This window comes from Cenococcum geophilum (genome assembly GCF_001692895.1).
Source record: "Cenococcum geophilum 1.58 unplaced genomic scaffold K441scaffold_25, whole genome shotgun sequence".
Lineage (NCBI taxonomy): Eukaryota > Fungi > Ascomycota > Dothideomycetes > Gloniales > Gloniaceae > Cenococcum > Cenococcum geophilum.
In genome coordinates this window covers 1,045,745-1,067,808 of record NW_027137583.1, presented here as the reverse complement: position 1 = coordinate 1,067,808, position 22,064 = coordinate 1,045,745, and the positions used below count along the sequence as shown (strand labels likewise).

The window sequence follows — 22,064 nt, the reverse complement described above, 5'->3', positions numbered from 1 at the left end:
TACGTAATATATATATACTTTATCTGCTCTATTATGGATTACGCAGATCCTATAGATTATATAGATCCTATTATATAACCTTAGTTACTATTCCTCGTTACATAGCTCTATCGGCTCCATTCTGGACCGTGCCTAGATTAACTAACTAGCTTCTTTCAACTCTTTCCCAAGTAGTCGTAATATCGTACTTAAAGCGTCTGTAATAACTAGATTATTATAGACGAGTGTAAGGACATCTAAAAGAAACTAGCTTTATAGATGGCCGTAAAAGCTATTAATAATACCGCTAGCCCTAACGGGCTAGTACCTACCCTCTTAGTTTACGGAGCCTACCTAAGAATAAGCAACCTAGGCCCTTTTACCCCGTCTATTACGAAACAAGCAGCTATAATACGGAAGGTAATAGCCGAAATAGTCAAATTACGGGCTAAACAAACTATTAATAACGCTTTATACTACCATAACGGACCTAATACAACCTTAGTATATAACCTCCCGCTTAATTCTAAAGTCCTTATATAGCGTAAGAGCGGCAATTAAACCGGACCTTATTATTTACTAGCTATAAAAGACAAAACGTACTATATATAACTCCCTAGCGGACTAACTAACTTTAAAAGCATGTCTGTAAAACCCTACCTTTAGCCTAAAAACACCCATAATATTAAACTAGATAAACTAGGAGCACCTACTAAACCAAATAAAATAAAAGCACCTCTGCCTACTCCAGAAGTCCCCTAAAAACCTACTAAACCTACCGTAAAGCGTAGTTAAAGACGCCCTTAAAAGCACCCTATAACTAAAAACCCTATAATAGAGAATTACCTAACCTCCGCAGGAATATCCGCAAGGCAATCTCCACCTATAAATATACTAGTCTTAGTATAGAAAACCCCTTTTACGGACTTATAACGCAAAGAGATTAACGGACTATTTAAAAAGGGCGTCCGTATATTTAACTCACGCTTTATTAATAAAATTAAGCACCCTAGTACTAATAAAGCTTTTAAAAAATTAAGGCTCATTATATAAGCTTATAACGACTAAGGAAAGGACTTAGTCCTTATATAGTCGCCTATAATTTAACGAGTTAGCCAATAAATTATACTTATACTTATGCCCGGCCTATAGCAAAGCAAACTCGCAGCCCTTTACCTACGGGACATCTCGCAAGCCTATATGCAGTCTAATACCTACCTAAGTAGGGACATCTTTATACGACTACCCTATAAACTTAACTTATAACTAGAAATAATTCTATAGGTTATAAAACCTCTCTACGGAGTACCAGAAGCTAGGAACTATTAGTTTAAGACATATTACCAGCACTATATTAGTAAACTTAAAACGGGATAGTCGACCTATAACCCCTGCCTCCTATACACCCAATTAAACGGCCTTAGTATTATTAGGCTCTAAATAGACAATACCCTCTTCCTAGCAAACCGGACCTTTGCGGACGCTAAAGAAACTAAACTATATAAAGTAAAGTTCTTAGCAAAGCCACAAGAGCTATTAACTAAGTAAACTCCAATTAAGTTTAACGGAGGCTTAATTATATAAAAGGGCAACCTAATTAAGCTAACTTAGGAACGCCAAGCTTAAAACCTAAAGCCCGTTATAGTAAAGCCTATAGACCTCACTAGCTCCTATAAAGAGATTTATAAAACCGTAAATATAAAGGACTAATACATCGCCTAGCGCGTAAGAGGCGCCTATATTACTATAGTCTATTAACCTAAATCTGCCTATAATTTATCCTTTACGGCCTAGGCAATAGATCTATAAGAGGAAAATATTAAGCAGCTTAATAAGCGTATTTAGTAGCAAATTAACAATATAGTAAGGGGACTTACCTTTGTACCACTAAACCTAAATTTCCTTAGCCTATTAGTATTTATAGACGCATCCTTTACTAATAATAAAGACCTATTATTATAAATTAGCTTTATAATCATACTTATAGCATTAGCATTTTATTAGGGTGCTAAGATCCTAGAGGCCTCCTAATAGGATTTTAATTGTCCTAAAGGTCCTAAAGCTCCTAATAAGCTCCTAATAGGCTTCTAGTAGGATTTTAATTTTCCTAATTGTCCTAGTTGTCCTAACAGGCTCCTACCAGGATCTTTAATTTTCTATTAGGGTTCTATTAAATCCTAATAGGAAACTAATATTTCCTAATCATCCTATTAGGTTCCTGGTAGGATACCCCTAAGCAATACCCCTCCTAATAACCCCCCCCCCAAAGCGACACCTCTGCATACCCTTAAGCAATACCCCTAATGCGACACCCCCCCTTATATAACACCCGCCTTATACAACACCCCCCCCACCTTAAGTGCGCGCGCGCACGATATATAGTGCTATTAGGCGCGACACACAGTGCTATTAGGTCCCCGCTATATTTCTAATAGCCTATATATGCCTCTACCAAGTTACCCCCTTTATAGCCACCTTATTTTTTACCCTTCCTTATATCCTCCCTACCTTAAGAGGCACTAGAACAGCAGCTAGTAAAGGACCATCACTAGAACCAGACGACCGTCGCTAAAACTAGACGACCGTCACTAGAACTAGATAACCGTCACCAGAACCAGATAACCGTTACTAAAACTAGATAACCATCCTAGAGCTAGATAACCGTCTTAAAACTAAATAACGACCTTTTAAATAACTAGCCAGCGAATACCATAAACAATTTAATTAATTAATCAATTAAATTAAACCAGAACTTTAATATCGGCCTATTACTAAATTAAATCAAGGCCTTCTAGGGAGGCACCCTAGATAACTACCATTTAAATATATAGCTAGCGAACGGTTATAGAGAACGATCTAAATTAATTAGATCCTTTAATCGGGCCAACCCCTCCCCTAAATTAAATTAGATACTAATATAGGCAGGTAGGCAGGAGGCAGGTAAGAGAGGACCGTCGCTAGAACTAGAGACCGTCGCTAAAACCAAACGACCGTCGTCAGAGCTAAATAGCCGTCTTTAGAGGCAGATAACCGTCGCCAAAGCTAGACAACTATTGTTAGAGCTAGACAACCATCGCCAGAGCCAGATAATAATCGTTTAAACGACTAGCTAGCGAACACCACAATTAATTTAATTAATTGATTAAATCAAACCAGAGCCTTAATATTAGCCCATTACCAAATTAAATCAAATTAAGGCCTCCTAAGGAGGCACCCTAGACAACTACTATTTAAACATATAGCTAGCGAACGCCTATAGAGAACGATTTAAATTAATATAATTAATCGAATCAAGCAGAACCTTTAATTAGGCCAACCTTTCCCCCGAATTATAGATACAGACAGGTAGGTATAGATAGGTAGGTACGACAGGCACAGGTAGGCATAAATAGGTAGGACACGCAGGACACGCAGGATATGTAGGATACGTAGGACATATAGGACAGGCAAGTAGGTAGGTAGGTAGGTAGGTAGGTAGGCAGGCAGATAAGCAGGCAGGCACTAGGCCTAGTTAGGAAATCAGCACACGGCCGGGTCGTCGGGAACACCGCCGATCAACAATTTGGAGCCTCCGCGAGAGGCTCCTCAGTCAATTGCCTAACGCTTAATCGTAGAGCTCCATAACAGACACAGGCGGTAGGCAGAAAAGATTATTTTAGATTATTTAAATTATATATAATTATATTTTAAATTTTAAATTTTTTTACTGGCTGCAAATACTAGAGTGTTATTATCCTTATTTTTAAATTTAGAATTTTTATTATTGTCCTAATAGTCCTAATTATCTTAATAGTCCTAGAGGTCCTAGAGGTCCTAAAGGTCCTAAAGGTCCTAGTGGTCCGGGCGACCTCCTAATAGGCTCCTAGCAGGATACTAAGTATAAGTATCTCCTAAAGCTCCTAATAGCCCTAACAGGAGCTGTTAGGAGCTGTTAGTATTATTAGAAGGTATAAACATTTTGCTAATAGGACTATAATTAGGACGTAAATATATTATACTAGTCCTTAATTAAGTGTAAATAAGTAACTTAAAGTGTACTAGCTTCTAAACTATATGCACTAGCTTATAGCTTTAATATAGTAGTAGTAATTAAATTAATAATCTAGAAGATCCTACAGCTAAAGCAGTTACCCCTAGTTCTATACACTAATTTAAAATCCCTTTACAACTGCCTAGTTAAACTAGGTACAATATAAAAAAAGAGGCTTATAGTCGACCTAATATGCTTACATTAGGCCTATAAACAACGTAAGATTACAGAGGTTAAATAGATTAGCAGCGGAGACAACCTAGCGGACGCTATAATTAAGGCAAAGCCGTGCCAAGCTTTTAACCCCCTAATTAACACAAATAAGCTCAATCTAAAGGTCGTAGAATAGGTAGAACGAGACTAACGGAGTACTTATAGTTCATTTACGGCCCTTCGGAAGGCCGTACAGTTCATCTAACGGACCGTAAGGAGGACTTACGGTCAGCTAAGAGCACCGTTTAAAAGGCAGCTTAGAAGGCACCTTAGGAGGGATTTCCTATATATTTCTTTTATATTCTACGGCTCTACTAAAGCAATTACGGGGGCTATATATAAGTGAGTCATTTTTAAGTGCCGCCAGTATATAATTATAGTACGTAGTATACCAAACGCGTAGTTACGCGTTTAGTACACTAACTACCTATATGCTAACTAATTAGGGGGGAGGCGCGTTAGTATATAGACCACGTAGTCTACCTTAATAGAATTGACAGTCACTACTATCTAAAAGAGTATACAATACTATACGTATTTCGTGCCCCTAGATATAACTCGCCTTATATTATTAAATTAATACAAACAATTTCCTTTAAACGGCCTTAAGGGTTCTGTTAGCACCGTAGTGACCCCTAAGAGGGTTATTATAGAAGACCTTTAAAATTTCGTTTTAAATTACTTAGTCCTTTAGGATATATACAGCACCCTTAAAGCGTAATAAACCCTTTTAGTCTTATTACTATAGCTTTTTAGTAACTCCGGCCAAGTTAGTCTCTACTATATTTTTCTACCTCTCTCTAAAGGCGAAGGCGTCCCTTTATTAAGCTTAAAGAAGAAGATCCGGAAAGGTTTTATATAAATTACTTACTTCTATTTTGCCTGCCGCTATTATAGACTTAAGGTATAGTATAAGACGTTTTAAACCATTAGTACTAGCAAATTCTCCTACTATTATATAGTGTGCCACGCTGCGAATAGGTATCTTGCCTATCCCCTTTAGATCTAAAAACTCGCAGCTAATACGCTATTAAGTTAAAGGTGCTATAACACCTCTAGTATATCCCATAGAATTCTTACTAATTCTAGGGTACGCCAACTTTATAATATCTGCTTAGTCTATAACCTAGTCTATAACTATATCCTATAGCTCTATAATTATATTGCTTTATAGCTATATTGCTAGGACCTCTACCTTACCGCAAAATTCTATAGTTTTAGGAAAAGAGTCTTCTTTCTTTCTAAGCAAATTTTGTAATATAGGGATTATTTCCCCTATACTGTCCTGGATTCTCCTTATCTCGTAATCCGGACGTCTTAATAACCTATTAGTAGGGTTTGTCTTTCCTAGGCGGTACGTAATTTTAAAGTCATACTACGATAGTGCCTCTACCCATCTCGCTTATTAACTATTTAATACCTTTATAGTTATAAAGTATTCTAGGTTATTATAGTCTGTAAGGACTTTAATAGGATAATTGATTTCTATATAATAATATCGCCAGTACTTTATTACTGTAATTATTATAAGCAGCTCCTAGTTATATATTATATAAGCTACTCTATAGGGGTTATTTTCCTTAACTAAAACGCTATAAGATGCTATTCTTTGTCTTTTAATTAAAATATAATTGCCCTTAGGGCAAAGCCGGATATATCCGTTTTAAGGTATATATATAACTCCTAGTAGAAGTATAGTAAGATAGGCACTAACGTAAATAAATTCTTTAACTAGTTTATTACCTACTTAGTAGCTTCCCTAAATATAAAGGGTCCTAACTTCTTATTATTCTTAGATCCTTTTAGTAGATCGGTAATTAGGAGTATTACTTATAAATAGTAAACAATAAACCTTTAGTAGAAGTTTACCATGCCTAAAAAAACCTATACTTCTCTAAATATTATAAGGTATAGCCATTCCCTAATAGCGTCTACCTAGCTTTTCTCTATTAATACTCCGTTAACACTAATAATAAAGCCTAGAAAATTAATGCTAGTAATATAGAATAAGTATTTTTTTAGGTTTATATAGAGCTTATATTCCCGCAGTCTTTTAAGTACTATTTATATATAGTACGTATATGCTTTATAGTTATTAAAGTAGACTACAATGTTATTAAAATAAACTATATATATTATATCTGGCTCCGAGAAGGCCTAACAAAGGCAGAAAACATAATAGCAACACTCTTAAGAACAGGAATAATAGGACTAAAAGATTGGCTTTACTGGGTGGGTGTCCTAGTAGGTAGCCCGAGATGCGAATGTGGCTGGCCAAGACAGACACCAAAACACGTAATACTGCTATGCCCCCTACGCACCAATCGAGAAATAATGCTCTTAGCAGCTGGCACAGAGAACTATAATATACTGCTCTTAACACAAAAAGGCCTTAAGGCGGTCACCCAGTGGCTTATTAGTTAAAATGTGCTAAATTAGTTCCGGGTTATAAGGGAAATGGTAATAGAAGGTAAGGGGGCGAGCAGCAGGTGCCCCCTAGTAACTCTACAGTAGTAGAGTAAAAGTTTATAATACTAGCGCGTCCGTAGGCTTGTTACGGCAGCAGTAGTTCCTAAAGAGGTTAAACAGTAAGGTAGTAGAGCACTATAGGCGACTCGTAGGCGCTAAGTAGGCGAGTCCTAAAAGGCGGGGAGATGGATCACGGGGTTTTCTCATTTTTCTTAAATAGAGTTTTCTCCCCATATGTAAATAAGGAGTAGTCCGCGTGGGCCTAGTAGGGATCCGAATCGGACGTTAAGCAATGAATTATTATATATTATGTCTAATAGGCCTAATAATACCTTATTAATATAGGCCTAAAATATTACCGGTGCGTTAGTAAGCCTAAATAACATTACTAGGTACTTAAAGTGGCCGTACTATATTCGGAACGCCGTTTTCCACTTATCGCCGGCTTTAATCCGGATTTAATAGTATATATCTTTTAAATCTAGTTTTATAAATATCTTTACGCCTAACAGCCTATTAATAAGCTCCCCTATTAAGGGTAACGGGTAGTAATTCTTTATAGTAATCCTATTAAGCGCCTAATAGTTAATATAGAGGCGAAGGATTCCGTCCTTCTTTAGTATAAATATAATTAGTGCCCCTACTAGGCTTATAGAGGGCCAAATCTATCCTTTCTAAAGATTGTCTACTATATACTAACGTAATACGGCCAGTTTATTTTCTAACAAATTATATAGTAGTCTAAAAGGAGGTTGTTTATCCCCTATATTTATTTCGTGCTTAACTAATATAGGGTTAAGTAAGGTTTATGCAGCCTCTTTATTAGAAACCTCTTTTAGGTCTATATATTCCTACAGAATCTCTAGTTCCTTAACTGCGTATAGCCGGACATCTAAAAATAAATACCCTATATCTTTATTCTTAGGGTTAAGAGTGGCATATATAGTATATACCTACCCTTCTTACATATAGCTTAGGAAAGTCTCTTAATCCTTAACTATAATGCGCAATTAAGACTTCCGGTATCAATACGAGGCTAAAGGCCAATTAATGTCTGGATTAACTTAGCGAAGCTATAGGTATCCCAGAATAAGGTTATACCCCTTAATTTCTGCGGCGTAAAAGCGTATCTCCTATATATTTTATAGACCGTCGCGGTTCTAGCTAGTAATAGGAAATGTTTATTCTCTATAGTACAGAATCCAGTAGCCTCTAATACTTTAAATAGTGCGCACCTATAAGCCGCTAAGGTCTAAATCTAATTTTTTTTTACTAGTAATTAAGAAATAAGCCCTATACTCGCGCCGCTGTCTATAAGGCAGTCTCGCGTTACCTATTTATTATTAACTTAAATAGAGACAGGAATAACCATATAGTAGTTTACTCCCTCCTTCTCTTACTGGCCTAGTATAAGGAAGTAAAGATCTACTAGGCCGACTCTTACTTTTTTTACTAGCAGAAGCGGCTTATATAGCCCTTCTTACCGCAGTTATAACAGGTACGTATCTCCTAGTTCCCCTCCTACAAATTAGGTCTTTACCTATTATTATTTTAGGGTTAACTAGCGTTACTCTAGGGCTGCGAGGCCTACTTATATTGTCTTTCCGCAGAGCGGTTAGGTTAAAATCTACCCTTATTATTAAAGCTAGGTCTAGTCCTACGCTCTTTATTATTAGCGTCTTATTCCTTTTACTTACCTAAATATTCTCTTTTAGCATTCTTAATCTAAGTAGCTTTAGAAATAAGCTTTTCTTAAGAGGTAGGAATTTCGCCCTTCTCCTAAATGGCCTATTAAATTTTAGGTTATAGCTTGGCAAGTAACTAGTAAAGTTATATAGCGTTATCCCATAGGTTTAAGTAGGGTATATTATCTTCTAGCTCTTCTAAGTAGTTTATAAACTAGACTACACTCTAGCCTTCTTGCTGTTTAGCGTTGTAGTATCGCTAGTTATAATCCATCCCTTAATTAATAGGGTCTTAAGTTTGCTAAATTTAAGGGGTATAGTAAGTTTCTTCTTATAGCGTGTTTATAAACTCTTAACGGTGCTACATAGGAAGGTAGAAGCAATTAGTGTTTAATTATACTTATTAAAGTAACATTTTAAATCCAGCTAAAACTTAGTTTCGCATTAATAGATAAAATAATTGCAGTTCCGGAGACTATTACTATTATACTTATTAGGTTCCTTTATACGGAATCTAGGTTTTTCTAACATTATAGCATAGTGTGGCGTTGCCTCTTTAAGTCCGCTTCGTATCTGGGGTGTCTATACTTCTCCTAACTGTCCTTATAATTGTTCTTAGTGGTCCTAATATACTTATCTTAATTATATCTCTAACTCTTTTATTTTTTATAGGGTCTTATATAGCGACCGCTCTAATAACTCCCTAGCAGTAATCGTTTTTAAAGGTCTTATAAAGTTAGATAGACCAGCCGTAGCTTCCTAGTCTACTCTTTTATAAGTAAAGGGAATGCGCTCCTCTAAGGAGACTCTCTAAGCCTCTTATAGTAAGGGCGTTGCTTTATAGGGTACAGGAGTATAGTCTATTATCGTTAATTAATAGCCGTACGTTCCTAACGGATTGTAAGCGATTAGAATTATAAAAGGCTAGCTTAACCAGAATGTATAATTATCTAATTAACAGTATTACTAGTAAGTAGAAGGTAAGTTAAAGGTAAGTTAAAGGTATATTAAAGGTAAGTAAAAGGTAGAATGAGTTTTTATATATTAAAGGACAATTGCTTCTAACTACTTCTATTTAAAGACTAATTGCTAGTTCTTCTTTAAAGGGGAACTAGCTTCCTATATATTTCTTCTAAGACGCTAGTAAAACCTTTCGCCCCTAATCTATCTAACTATGTCTTCTAGAATATAGATAGGACATAGATAAAACCTCCTACCGTCTTATTGGATATATACCTCCTAGGGGATTCCGTTACAGGATTAAACCAGTATTAGCTTTAGTCTTAACGCCGCTTAAAAGGGTAGAAAGTATATCAACTTTAAAGGAATTATTATTAAAGTTTTTAGGGTAAATTTTACTCGTACTAGCCATGTTTATAGCGTCGTATAATAGGGGGTAAAGGTTTAGTTTTGTAGTTAAAATTTTGCGGATATCTAGATCTTATCCGGATATTATCCGATATCCAGGCTATCCTCGGATAGGATTATTATCCGCCCGACCGGATAGGATAATCTATCCTCCGTAGGTCTAGTGCATGACCCGACAGCGTGCATGACCCAACGGCTACTTCTAAGGCATTTTGGCAGTATTTCGGCAGTATTTTAGTGTTCCATCTACATCAGGAAGGCAGTAGTAGTCGACCGTCATAACTATATCGCCGTCATAACCCTATCACCTACGTTATAGAAAATAAGCAATACACAGAGTTTTAGCCCCATAACCTCATATTCCAACAGTAACTAAGTTAACGATATATACCAATAATTTATTAATTGGTTGAGAACAAGATTACTGATAACCACCCTACTATTCATACGTCTTTCGAGAACCTTAATGTCTGACATCATTACCAGATTTCATTTCTACCTAACGGATGAGCAAAGCGTCCAAGTTTCTTGACCATCGAAGTCAGTACAGCGCTCTCCAAAAATGATCCAACGCAGGAACGAAAGCCCAAAGAACCGTCACGCCGGTTACCGTCCTTTCATTTGGACAGAACGCCCCCGGGTCCAATTTAAGCGCCGAACTCCACAGCAGAAACCCGACTATTATCCTTCCTAAGCTGAGGAATACACAAAATGCCTGCAAACGATGAACAGACTCGGACGTAACCGGAAAACTCGTCCACCGTAGTAAACAAAGCGCCAAGACGAAAGCCAATGATAACACCCAGACAATGAGACCGAGTACTGCGCCCACCCGCATAGCCGTCAAGAACTTCCGGGCATCTGTCACGCCACCCGACACCAATGAAATAGGCGGTGGTGCTGTCACGGAGCACTCCCCAAACTCCGGTTGGCAACCTTCACCACAGTACGTCTCATTCCCCCCGCATAACGAGAACGCACTACAGCAATTACCCCATTGAGACCCAAGACAGGAGGCACCCGAGCCAACTCCGCACGCACGGTCTGTAAATGTATCTCTTCTTCGGCTAGGAGGATCACAGGTTCCGAAATCTGGCTGACAACCTCCGGTGCAATAGTCGCTCTCGCTCCCGCAATACCCGGAGACGCTGCAGCAGCTTCCCCAGGAAGATCCTAAGCAGGTGAATCTGCCTTTGCTTCCGCATGTGCAGCAGCTTCCCCAGGAAGATCCTAAGCAGGTGAATCTGCCTTTGCTTCCGCATGTGCAGCAGCTTCCCCAGGAAGATCCTAAGCAGGTGAATCTGCCTTTGCTTCCGCATGTACGGTCGGGAGAGACTACCAGTCCGCCTGGCGATGTAGTAGCTGATGTGGTTAGTGCCGGAATCCCGACAGTCGAAGTCGGTACGATACTAATTGATACGGTTGCTAAAAGTGTATTCGTAACTGTAGGTGCCGCAGCAGCACCAGATACTTGAGGTTGCTTCAGAACAGCAGAAGCTACTTGCACTTTCCTGTTGATGTCGACGTAGAAATACCCGGCACCGAGCCCGTACAGCAGCTCCGTGGCCTGAATCTCCATCGCATTCGCCTGATATGTACTCAGACTCATAAAGCTTATCACGCTCACGACACATGCTGGAAGCGGACGTATCATCCACACGCCCAGGGCCATCCCAAATGAATTACGAGATGTTGCTGGGTGCGGTGGACCTCTAAGTATTTGCGCCATTGCAAGCGTCATGGCAAGTTGCAGGAACAGACTCCCGAATATCGCGACTATTTGGGGGCTGAATCCCCAAGGTTCCGCGAATCTGCCGTATCTGTTTCGCAGTCTGCGCCGGATGTCGGTGGCGCCGAGGAGAAACGTCCATGCTGCGGTGAGGGCGATAATGCAAATGAGCCAGGGGATAGCGTTGGTGGAAGATTGGCAGTGGCTGCTTGGGTGGTGGAACTCCCAATATTTGGTTGTGGTTATAATGGGCTGTGATACATCATCTGCCATTGCGGAGCGAGTATCTCAGGACCTTGGAGTCGGAAAGATGCTGACTGATATCCACTTGGGTACACAGAAAACAGGTCGAACGAGCTCAATGTAATGGCATCGCTGATTTGACTGCGTAATCAATTGACTGGGCTCCAGGCTACAGTACAGAATTCCGACATGGTGGAGGCGCAAGGTCAGCCTTGAGGCTAGCCACGTAGTCGCACATCATGACATGAGTGCTAGAGGACAGCATGTACACTCCGCCCTTGGCCTACGTGTCCCAGCGTATCGCCGGACATAGTTTAGCCCAATATGCCTTGTAATATCGGCTTATTTCTGTGGCTTCTCTTCCGCCTTATCGTCTCCTCAAAGGCCAGATTCAACGCCACAAATTGGTGGCGTCTGCACGTTTTCGATCATTGAGGAGCCGAACAATCGCGAAAAGTTACTTTGGATGGATATTTCCAGCGCCTACCGGTACAAAAGCGGTCGTATGTGTAATACACGGGCATTCTTGGCATTCTTGGCGTACTGCGGGAAGGTTGAAGAGCTCCATGTCTGGGAGGCGCAGACAGGTGTGAGCTTTGCAACTGAATTGCTGCAAAGGATGGAAGCATGCTGTTCACATCAAGTATGCTGTAGCTTGTGCTCGTCAATGATCAACTATGGGTCCTGTCCGCTCTTATCCCACCTCGGCACGATCGCCCCCCGATGAGTCCTTAAGTTCCCTTCAATACTGGCCCTGGGTTGGAGTCGGCGTTCTCCTCGCGTTCGTATTCTTATCTTTTGTTCTGGGGGGTCTAGAAAGACTGCGAGAGAATTCCGTCGGCGAGGTCGAAGAGAGGTCGAAGAAGATCGCCGACCAGAGCGGTGAAATTAAAGTCCACGAAGATGAAATGATGGCACAGAAAGATAAAATAAGGGCACAGAAAGATGAATTGAGGGCACAGAAAGATAAAATAAGGGCACAGAAAGATGAAATGAAGACACAGAAAGGTAAAATAAAGACACAGAAAGATAAAATAAAGACACAAAAAAATAAAATAAAGGCACAGAAAGATAAAATTCGGACCCACCAGAATTCCATACGAACACTGAAAATCGGGCGGGATGAGCTTACGGGGAGAGTCAGAACTCTCAATATGCGGAAAACTAGGCTTGAAGACCAAAATAAAGCACTAGACCGGACGTTGCAGGGGAGGAACGCGGAATTGGGAAGAAATAACACGACAATAGCACGGCTACGCAGCGAAGTCGCTTCAAAAGATGAAGAGATTGCCAAGAAAAACCAGACGTTGCAGGGGAAGAACGCGGAATTGGGAAGAAATAACACGACAATAACACAGCTACGCAACGAAGTCGCTTCAAAAGATGAAGAGATTGCCGAGAAAAACCAGACGATTGCGGCAAACGAGGTTACCATAGGAGATCTACGCCTGGCTAAAAATCGAGTTAATCAAGATCTGATCACCGCACGCGGGAGAATAGGGGATTTAGAAGGTCGAGAAGAACAGCTGGAACGTCGCATCAACTTCTCACAGGAAGTAACCGCTAATAACGAAGATGCCTATGCCGAAACGATCGACAATTTGGAGGATAGGATTCGAGATTTGCGTCTGGAGAAAAATCGCTTAACAGGAGACTTAACTGGGGCTCAAAGAACGATGTCGCACAACGAAAGAACGATTGCACGGTTGGAACGAATGATCGACTTTTTGCAGCAAAGAACTGCGGACCTCGACGGCGATGAGACGAGAGAAGAACGAGGGAACAGGATGCTAAGCATCATGCCAGGAAGCTGGCAAGAGAATCTGCCCCAGGAAGAGGATGCTAGCGATATGGAGGAAGTTCCCGGTGCTACCGGTAGCAGTATCAGGGACGTGCAAATACAGCAGCTCATTATTGGGTTACAGCAGATGTTGCACCTTCAAGGGCCGTGCCGACATGTCGAGCTGGATGGGACGCAGGTTGCAGAGATCGATAGCATTGTACGCCATACTACTGACCTTATGGACCGACTGAATGATGCGATGCATCAGGAGCTTGTCCTGTTGGTCTTGGATATTATGAGTCATCTTGGGATTGGGCAGTGAATCCATATTATGTTCTGGTCGTTGAGATGAATTACAACGTGGAGTCTTTAGCGATGTGGATGTACCGATGTTACTTTTTTATGCTTTCATGTATTTCCCTGCAATAATAATTGGCCTGTCGTAGCCTCTCGTCTCCTTTCCATTGAGGGATTCGACCAAGCTTATACAGAAACACCAACACATCAGCTGCTAGAGCCCCGCCTAGTCTCGACGACATCAAGCCTGAAAGTATATTTACTGCCTACAGTAACCTAGAAGATCATACCACCACGCAAGCGAACAAATATGATGATAGTACAATCCTATTATCATTTTCAGTTAGATTTTGCAATTCTCCGGGTGTATTATGACTTGGCGCACCTCTTGCACGTTGTAATTCTCCAGTATTTGATCTAAACAAATTGTTTTTAACCATTGAAGCCGAAATATGGTCATGACTTGCCCTTACCGTCCTCGAACTGTTTACCAGCATACACCAGTCGGATGAAATCAACGTCCAGCTGCTTTTCATGCCGGAGAACTTCCTTCAATTGTTTTACACTGGCTTGGATGGGGATATCGTGGATAACGAAGGTTTTGCCGTCCAAGTCGATGAAGGACATATTCTTGATACACAATCCACCCATACTGGGACGACGCCAGGCATGGTTATGGGCCACATCCGCCCGTTGAGTTGGCCGTGAAGATGTTTTTTGTGGAGTTGGGATTTGAAGAACTTGTCGGAGATCAAAAGGCGCAACCTGTATGATCTCGTCCTCCTAAATTTACAGTCACTTGATGGCCATTGAGACAGACTTCTGGAGCTATGAGTACATCTTGGATACCGTAGTGTTCTAATGTCTGATCTGCAGTCAATTTTAGCCCATGTGCAATAGTCAGATAAAGTCTAGACTTTACCGTCCTCCAGCTTGATCCCGGTAAAGTATAAAGTCATCTGGGACCATTCTGCTGGTCGACGTATCTCTCGGGCGATAGTCCGCTTCAGATGCATAATATCATCAGATTTGAGCATATCTGTTAAGGTGAGCTTTAGGTGTGCGTCGTCAGGCCCCGCCCCGGGCGGAGCAATGGTCAATGTGAGGGATTCCTTTGTGGCCATTGCTTCGGCGATATTGAAAGCAGTCTTTGCGGATAGGGAGAGGTTCTATATGGAGCTTCTCTGTAGACCTGAGTGTTGGATAGATGGAGATCACTTAGGTTTCCGATATCCCATATTATCTGGAGGAGCAACACCCGGTTGGAGGGCAACTCACATCCCAGGAAAAGGAATTAGTACTGCCGTCTCTCATTTGAGCGCCAAAATGTAGCGGATTGGGGCAGTGCTGCGTGAAAACGCCGGAAATGGTTGTGGAGAAGTATTTGCCGAGATGGCTTGCGCCAGGCAGACAGCAGCAAGGTCAGCGGGCTGTACCCACCAAGATTGACCGGTCCTCCCAACGACGAGGCAATTTGTATCTTGCTGTCTACAGTACACATAATTTTTCTCAGAATCCCTTGTAGCGCTCCACAGATATTCTCAACATGGAAGACGATGACGACTTCGAAACGTGGAAGGTCTGCTGGGAGGTGGCTCGGCTGTTCCACGTGAAAAGAGACATGACCTTCAGCTATGCAGTCCAATGCATAGGATGCGGAAAGAAAGCTTTCCCCTGGAGCGCGACTCATCGGTCGGAGCTCATAACTCTTGCGGTCAAGTGTTCCGCTGGCCATCTGGATTGGATCAAGACATCGCTTACAGACGTTTGTGCGCGTTGCAATCAAGACTTCGTACTGAAACTTGTTAAGAGGGAGCAGATATGCCCAGATGATGGTTGCAGGAGATTGTTGCTAGTAGACGAAGGTGTGATGATCGAAAGGTTGGCAAGAAAGCCTGCGCTTGCAGCGTACGTTCCGTATCGCTGGTTTGATGCATAGAGCAACTTCCTGATTGTTGAAGGATCTTTCTAAGTCTCTTAGAGAGACACAAGACGTTTGACTGCCTCATCCATGGGGACATGGTACAGATTTCCCAGGCGCCTAGACTATCAGCTGCTACAGAATGCAACCACGAAGCCAACATTTGTCCAAAGGGCCTGCAAGAAACCTTAGAAAAGGCGATCAGCGAAGGTCGCCTTCAGGACGTTCGATGTCCGGACGCCGAGTGCAAGGCCAAGTACGCCGTTCGAGACATCCGAAGCATTGTGTCAAAGGAATCATTCGCTGGGTTAGTGATCGATGCACCACTGTCTGGTTATGGCTCTCCCGCTCATAAATATTTAGATATAACCGGAAACTTTCACTCCGTAATATGTCGAAAGACCCTAACTTTCGCTGGTGTCGATCTGTGGTGAATGGAAGAAGTTGCGAGAATGGTCAAATTATACCAAACACAAGTGGGTTTCTCGGGTCCCTTTTGGGAGACTGCTAAAGGCTAACGAGAATGCAAGAGAGAGAGCTGGAGTGGGAGTGTGTAGTGTGCAAGAGTCGCAATTGCTTTGACTGTTTTCCGAATATGTGCCCAAGGCATGAGAAGTTACGGCAAGATGATCTAGAAAACCGAAGAAAAATACAAGAAACTACAAAGAAATGTCCTAGAAGAGGCTGCGCCCGACTAATTGAACGGAATAAAGGATGTGCCCATATGACCTGCCTCGAAGCAACTAGTGAGATCCGACGTGACAGATAAAAGCAGAGCACTAGTCTAACACAATTCTTAGATGGCTGCGGAACCGAATTCTGCTGGAACTGTAAGATTATCTGGAAAAGACGACCCGGGCCATATGGTAGGCCAATGGCGGCTCATCTGGAGTCGTGTCGGCTTCGGCACACCAGCAATTCAGTAACGAAGCCACTGCTATCCGATCCTGATTACTCCCCTGGTTGGGATGTTGACCCTGGATATGATACGTCTTTAGACAAGGATTTGTGGCTGCCATCTGGCCAGAGTTGATAGTCCCGGTAGGAGGAGGCTGTGGGCTGAGGGCAATTAGCGCACCGGTAAAGCCACCGGGGTGTTTGTAATAAGTGTAGTAGATCTAAAACCAGACTGTGGATAGTGAGCAGTTGATGAACGTCGTTGCCAATATCTTTACCGTCCTCTGTTTTGGAGGTGAAGGGAAACGTGAATGGGACTCTTCTATTATCCATGAGGGCAAGAAAGTCGTCTTCAAGCACATCTTCATCGCGCAGGTCTTGAACGTGTATGCCATGTGAATTCCGCTGGAATCACGATATCAAAGGGTCGTGCTGGCCGCAGCGTATTCGAGTTGGCTTTGCATTCACCCAAGCCGCGATGAACATCCTCATCTACGCCTCCTCCCCGATTCTCTATCACCGGTCCGTCCATCTACCTCGGTGCACGCAGTGGGGCCTCCGAGTCGTCTTCCTATTCGTATTGCTGTAAGCCGCCCTCCACCCCGGCTCCCCTTCTTCCTACACCATCAATTCCCCCATCAAAAATCAACCCCAACCAAACTAACTCACTCGATCAGCGGCACCGGCATTTCCATCGCCAAAGTCTGGAAACTCAAGGATATCTAAGGCAAAGATGACCTTCTGTACGAATCTATCGACCTCAGCATCCTCAGCATCGTTGACATCGCCATTGCCATATTCACCGCCTGCCTGCCTCCCCTCCGCAAAACCTTCGGCAACCTCCTCAAGCACTTCCTGCCCTAAAGCCCTGCGGGTTCGTACGCACTCGGTCTTCAAATTTCCAACTCCCCTCATATAAGATGGGCAAGCCTATGCCGGAAATGATGATGGCAGTGAGAGGGCTATTCTGCCGGATGATGCGGATAAGTATGGCGGGATTGTTAAGACGATGAAGGTGACGGTGAATGGGTTGAAGATATGAGGGCGGATTCGGCGAGTGCGTTGATGAAGGGGATGATGCGTGGTAGTAGCTCGAGGTTTAAGCGGCCTGGGGAGGGAGGGGTGAGCATCATTCTGAGGGGTTTGTGTGATGCGGAGATGTGTGGGTGAATTTGAGTATGAGTACGGTTGTTTGATTGGGTTGGCTGTTTGTGAACTTTAAACTGTGAATCTTGAATCTTGGCGAGACACAATCGGCGACAGTATCGGTTTCCGGTTTTGCACTTCGATTTGTTCTCGGCGCACGGACGTCTTGGCACGACCTTAGCCCAAACGAATTCAGACTCTAGCTAGGGTCGAGCTCGAAGTTTCTCTGAGCGGAGACAGTCGATATGAGCATTCAAGGCAGCAGACGTGATTGACCAGTCTACGCGGCCAACTTCAGGGGCCCAGAATTGGACCATGTTGGCCCAATTCCGAGTCACGAGGGCGTACTGGTAGCAGCAAGTGGAGTCACGGCAACGCTGATCCGAATGACACACCACCAACATCACCCCCCGAACGACAGCATACCGTCGCCCGGTATGGGCCAGATAGGAGGACGACGACGTAGCAGGTGCGGATGCGTCAGGCCCGAGATTTCTGGGTGGTGAGACTTCGCGGAGCAGCATCTTGCCCCGGTAGGTATCCAAATTGGATTCAGGTGTAGACTCGGAAACGAAGCTTGGAGCGGAATCGGATCCAGAACCGGAATCGTTGTTGGCACTGTGAGAGGGAGCGGACTCCGACGGGAATTCATCACCAGGGTTAGACGAAGATCGCTGAAAAGGACGATCTGCTGGAAGAGAGCGTTCCACAATCCATCTTTCATTTGGACTGATGAATGCAATTTCTGCCGCAGCGTCACAGTTCTGGCTTATATGGAAGACGTATAATCACGTGTAAATTCTATGAACCCAAAGAAGGATATAAGGCCCTTGCCGAGATTGGATACCCACCGAAGCGACTGTAGTAATGAAAATGTGTCCGGGATGAATAACCGGCGGTATAGGAACAAAGCGCCGCAAACTGTCAGCAAATACCTACCTTTAGCGTTATACCAAGAATTAGTTAACCCTCACATTTTCCTTCTATACACAGTAAGTAGGAGTGGAGTCCTATAGGTCTTTGAGATAACGCTCTGTACTTACGGAGACAGGGAATACTGATAGCTTTCGAAAGATGGATAAAGCAACGAAAGAAGCGCTCAAACTACGCAAAGAAGGGCATGTGGCATCGAAAGCATTCTAGCCCTGGCTGAATTCGACGATCGCTCGAGGTCGGAGCGGGACATGAGCATAAGGCGTCGAGCTCGCGAAGATATAGTACAGAATCCAAAGATCAACGAGAGGTAATATTCAGAATCTGTGTCCAAGAGGCCGCTTAGCTGTGGAACGACGGTCCAGACGATTTAAGTTTAGTCCATGCCAAGAAGGCTGTGCGCTGAGAGCAAATCGAAGTGTAAAACCGGAAAGCGACTGTGCATGCCACTGACATCGCGCAGGAATCCGGCGGCTACGAATTCAGAATCTGGATTTGACGAGGTGACCGAGTTCGCCTACCCTCGGCCACGGGCGCTGGGCACACGAGGGTGCGAGAGTTAGCAGTTCGGGGACGGCTGTGTAGCATGGTGCTATCGAAGAGGGGGAGGAGTAGGGGGGAGAAGGTAATGGAAATGGTGAGAATGGTTGTGGCGAGGAGATGGGGAGGAGTCCTGGAAAGGGGGAGGGGGGCTGCCCAGAACGGTCGATGTCGCTCTTTGACCGACGCAGCAGGATAGGAAATGAATAATTGATTGAGCACGGTCTTGGTCGTGCAAGCATCTATTAGTGTCCGTATGACCCAATCATGAGATCAATTGAGAGCGTGGATCGAAGATGATCCAATGATCTTTTGAAGAATTTGCGTTGAAAACAATCAGATTGTGCCTGATAACGTAGGTAACGGGGTTTTGACCGTCCTCTGGGTTATGACCGTTTTGAACATCAAAACTTTACCTAAGTTATATCTATCACGCCTAGGTAAGCCTTAGCACGACACACCGCCTTTTAAATGTATGTGTTACTTTAATTTTGGCAGAACAACAAAACTTTACTTAAAATAGCAGGCGGTACGCTAGCGCGGTCATAACCCAGGGAGCGGTCATAACCCCGTTACCTACGTTAGTTAGCACGCTCAAGTTGACAAGCTTAGTGAGAAAATGCTTAAGTGGACGCAGAACACGTTGGATAGACAGACTTCGCAATCAATTGACCCCATTGCGAGCATCGACGAAATGTGAGTAGAACGGGATCATAGGAATATCCATGTTGAAGGTTTCTAATAATTCTACTAATGGACATGTCTATGTGGCTAAGCGAGCACTGCAGCAGCACCCCTGCATCTCAGCAACACCAACATCATTAACATTCACAAAATTAAGCCTTGCTTGCTTGCTTTCCATATTAGTCTTATTTAAGAGCTAATACCTTATTTACTTAATTTCTAATAATTAATTATTGCTGTTAATAACTTAATAACCTATATACTCGTCTAAACCTTTGCAAATTATCTATAAAAACCTTAAAAACTTAACTAATAACGACATACTTAATAAGCTAAACTCCTTAGAGGTTACCTACTAGTCTCCCTTACCTTCCCCTATACCTTTAGGCGATACGCTAGCGTTATAGTCTCTATCCTCTATAATGGTGCCTCTCTCCGCGGCTTAATATAAGACTTTAGCCGCTAAAAAAGCTAAAAAATAGCTTTAGTAACTATATAAGGAGGACCTAAGGATTAGAAGAGCTTAGGTAAAGAAGGTTAAAGACTAGGTAATTAACTAGAAAATAAAACTCCTTTAGGAATAGGAGGACCGTACTAAAATACTACGCGTTTAAAAAAAATAGGAAGATTAGGTAACTAAACTCTATATATTAAGCCTCGCTATAGTAATAGTAAGATTAGCTATAGTAGTATTATCCTTAACCCTAATTAATAAACTAGGTAAGTTGCTTCTATCTATAGCTAATATCTTAAATATTTTCCTCCCTAGTGTCCTAAATAAAGAGATACTTAAGGTATTTTAGGGTACTTTCTTACCTAATAACCTCTCTTGCCTTTAGATATACTAGCTCTAATCTAAGCCTTAGAATAATATCCTTATTATTAATAGTATTCTTTTTATAAGACTAAAAGAAGGGACGATAAAGGACTACCTATTTATTAAAGTGTGGGTAAAGGGCTTCCTTAATTATATAATAATTTTAATTATTATATATAAGAATTTTTTAGTAGATCTTATTCCCTAAATACTTATCTTCTATAATTAAGTTATCTAGCTATCTACTACCTACTAAATTGCTCCCTTAATAACTATAGCCTTAGAGTACTACTTTATAATTATTTAAAAGAACTAGTTAGAGCTAGCTAACTAGAAAATCTTTAGTAACTTCCTAGATATTTATTATAATCCTAGTACTTATAAATCTGTATTTATTTTAAAACGCGCATAAATAAGTACTAATATCTTAAGGACTTATTATAGCTTTAATAGAGGGAAGTATAACCTAGGTAAGGATTATAAGTTCCTATATACCTATAGTAAGTATAGTGGCCTATATGCTGCAAGGAATTATAAATAGTAATTACTAAAGGAAAGTGTTAATAAGGAAAAGAAAGAGGAGGAAGAGGATTTTATTAAGCTATACCTATACTCCGCTAAAATCGTGCTCTACCCTTATAGTATAGGTAGGCTAAATACTATACTATTATTTCTAGTTTTTTTGCCCTCCTCTCCTCTATAGGACTCTTTCTTTCCCTTAATTATTTAAGTATAGGGGCGTTATCTATCCCTATACCCCGGCAACCTCTAATATAATATTATTAATATCTTAAAGTTCGGATACTAGATTAGGGTAGACCTAGAAATTAAGCTCCTTTCCTAAAAGAATTAAGCCTTAATAGCCGTAAATATGGTCCTAATTTTAGAGAAGATTAGCGCCAATCTAGATATAGGTAGGATTATAATAGCAACGTCTCCTATTATGTTTTTACTACTAGGTTTAATACCTAAAGTAAATAGGGGATAGCGCCGTATTTATAACTTATCCTTACTATTTAGCCAATCTATTAACAACTTAATCCCTATAGTATTTACTATACTATAATATTTAACAGTTAATTAGGTTCTCTAATACGTTATATATATAGGCTATAGTTATATAATTATTAAGAGGGATATTAAGGACGCCTTTTTAGAATATCCTACTTTTTATTAAAGCTTAACGCCTTATAGGGTTCTCCTAGAAGGGTATAGTATATTTTAAATGTTACCTTTTATTCGGCCTTTAAACTATACCCTTTTTATTTAATCTTTTTATAGAGGGATTCTACTAGATACTTATTTAATATATCCTAAACGCCGCCTTAGA

General features: G+C 41.5%; 7 protein-coding genes across 7 annotated transcripts; 5 read left to right on the top strand and 2 right to left on the bottom strand.

Annotated features, from left to right (window-relative positions):
- Nucleotides 1–258: 258 nt before the first annotated feature.
- K441DRAFT_564731 (uncharacterized protein) lies at nt 259–522 on the top strand (the record flags this gene model as incomplete). The annotated part of the gene is made up of 1 exon (XM_067643667.1): nt 259–522. The coding sequence occupies one exon, from the start codon at nt 259–261 to the stop codon at nt 520–522; it is 264 nt and encodes an 87-aa protein (XP_067503269.1).
- A 9,417-nt stretch (nt 523–9,939) lies between these two features.
- On the bottom strand, nt 9,940–10,953 carry K441DRAFT_135787 (carbohydrate-binding module family 18 protein; the record flags this gene model as incomplete). Its single annotated transcript, XM_067640099.1, has 1 exon — nt 9,940–10,953. A coding segment is annotated over one exon (668 nt), but the record flags the coding sequence as incomplete, so codon positions are not given.
- Nucleotides 10,954–11,007: 54 nt separating this feature from the next.
- On the top strand, nt 11,008–12,094 carry K441DRAFT_135728 (uncharacterized protein). The gene is made up of 3 exons (XM_067640098.1): nt 11,008–11,114; nt 11,194–11,836; nt 11,885–12,094. Exons 2-3 carry the CDS (start codon nt 11,484–11,486, stop codon nt 12,027–12,029), a joined length of 498 nt encoding a protein of 165 aa, XP_067503267.1. The 5' UTR covers nt 11,008–11,114; nt 11,194–11,483; the 3' UTR covers nt 12,030–12,094.
- On the top strand, nt 12,071–14,026 carry K441DRAFT_661134 (uncharacterized protein). Its single transcript, XM_067648836.1, has one exon. It carries the CDS (start codon nt 12,394–12,396, stop codon nt 13,819–13,821), a length of 1,428 nt encoding a protein of 475 aa, XP_067503266.1. The 5' UTR covers nt 12,071–12,393; the 3' UTR covers nt 13,822–14,026.
- K441DRAFT_661133 (uncharacterized protein) lies at nt 13,977–14,944 on the bottom strand. Its single transcript, XM_067648835.1, has 4 exons — nt 14,719–14,944; nt 14,635–14,666; nt 14,182–14,579; nt 13,977–14,123 (listed from the first exon to the last, which is right to left on the bottom strand). The coding sequence occupies exons 1-3, from the start codon at nt 14,918–14,920 to the stop codon at nt 14,253–14,255; spliced, it is 561 nt and encodes a 186-aa protein (XP_067503265.1). The 5' UTR covers nt 14,921–14,944; the 3' UTR covers nt 13,977–14,123; nt 14,182–14,252.
- Nucleotides 14,945–15,235: 291 nt separating this feature from the next.
- On the top strand, nt 15,236–16,577 carry K441DRAFT_135559 (uncharacterized protein). Its single transcript, XM_067640097.1, has 4 exons — nt 15,236–15,704; nt 15,758–16,024; nt 16,081–16,193; nt 16,248–16,577. The coding sequence occupies exons 1-4, from the start codon at nt 15,343–15,345 to the stop codon at nt 16,484–16,486; spliced, it is 981 nt and encodes a 326-aa protein (XP_067503264.1). The 5' UTR covers nt 15,236–15,342; the 3' UTR covers nt 16,487–16,577.
- Nucleotides 16,578–18,424: 1,847 nt separating this feature from the next.
- On the top strand, nt 18,425–18,968 carry K441DRAFT_135541 (uncharacterized protein). Its single transcript, XM_067640096.1, has 2 exons — nt 18,425–18,752; nt 18,812–18,968. The coding sequence occupies exons 1-2, from the start codon at nt 18,564–18,566 to the stop codon at nt 18,911–18,913; spliced, it is 291 nt and encodes a 96-aa protein (XP_067503263.1). The 5' UTR covers nt 18,425–18,563; the 3' UTR covers nt 18,914–18,968.
- Nucleotides 18,969–22,064: the final 3,096 nt, after the last annotated feature.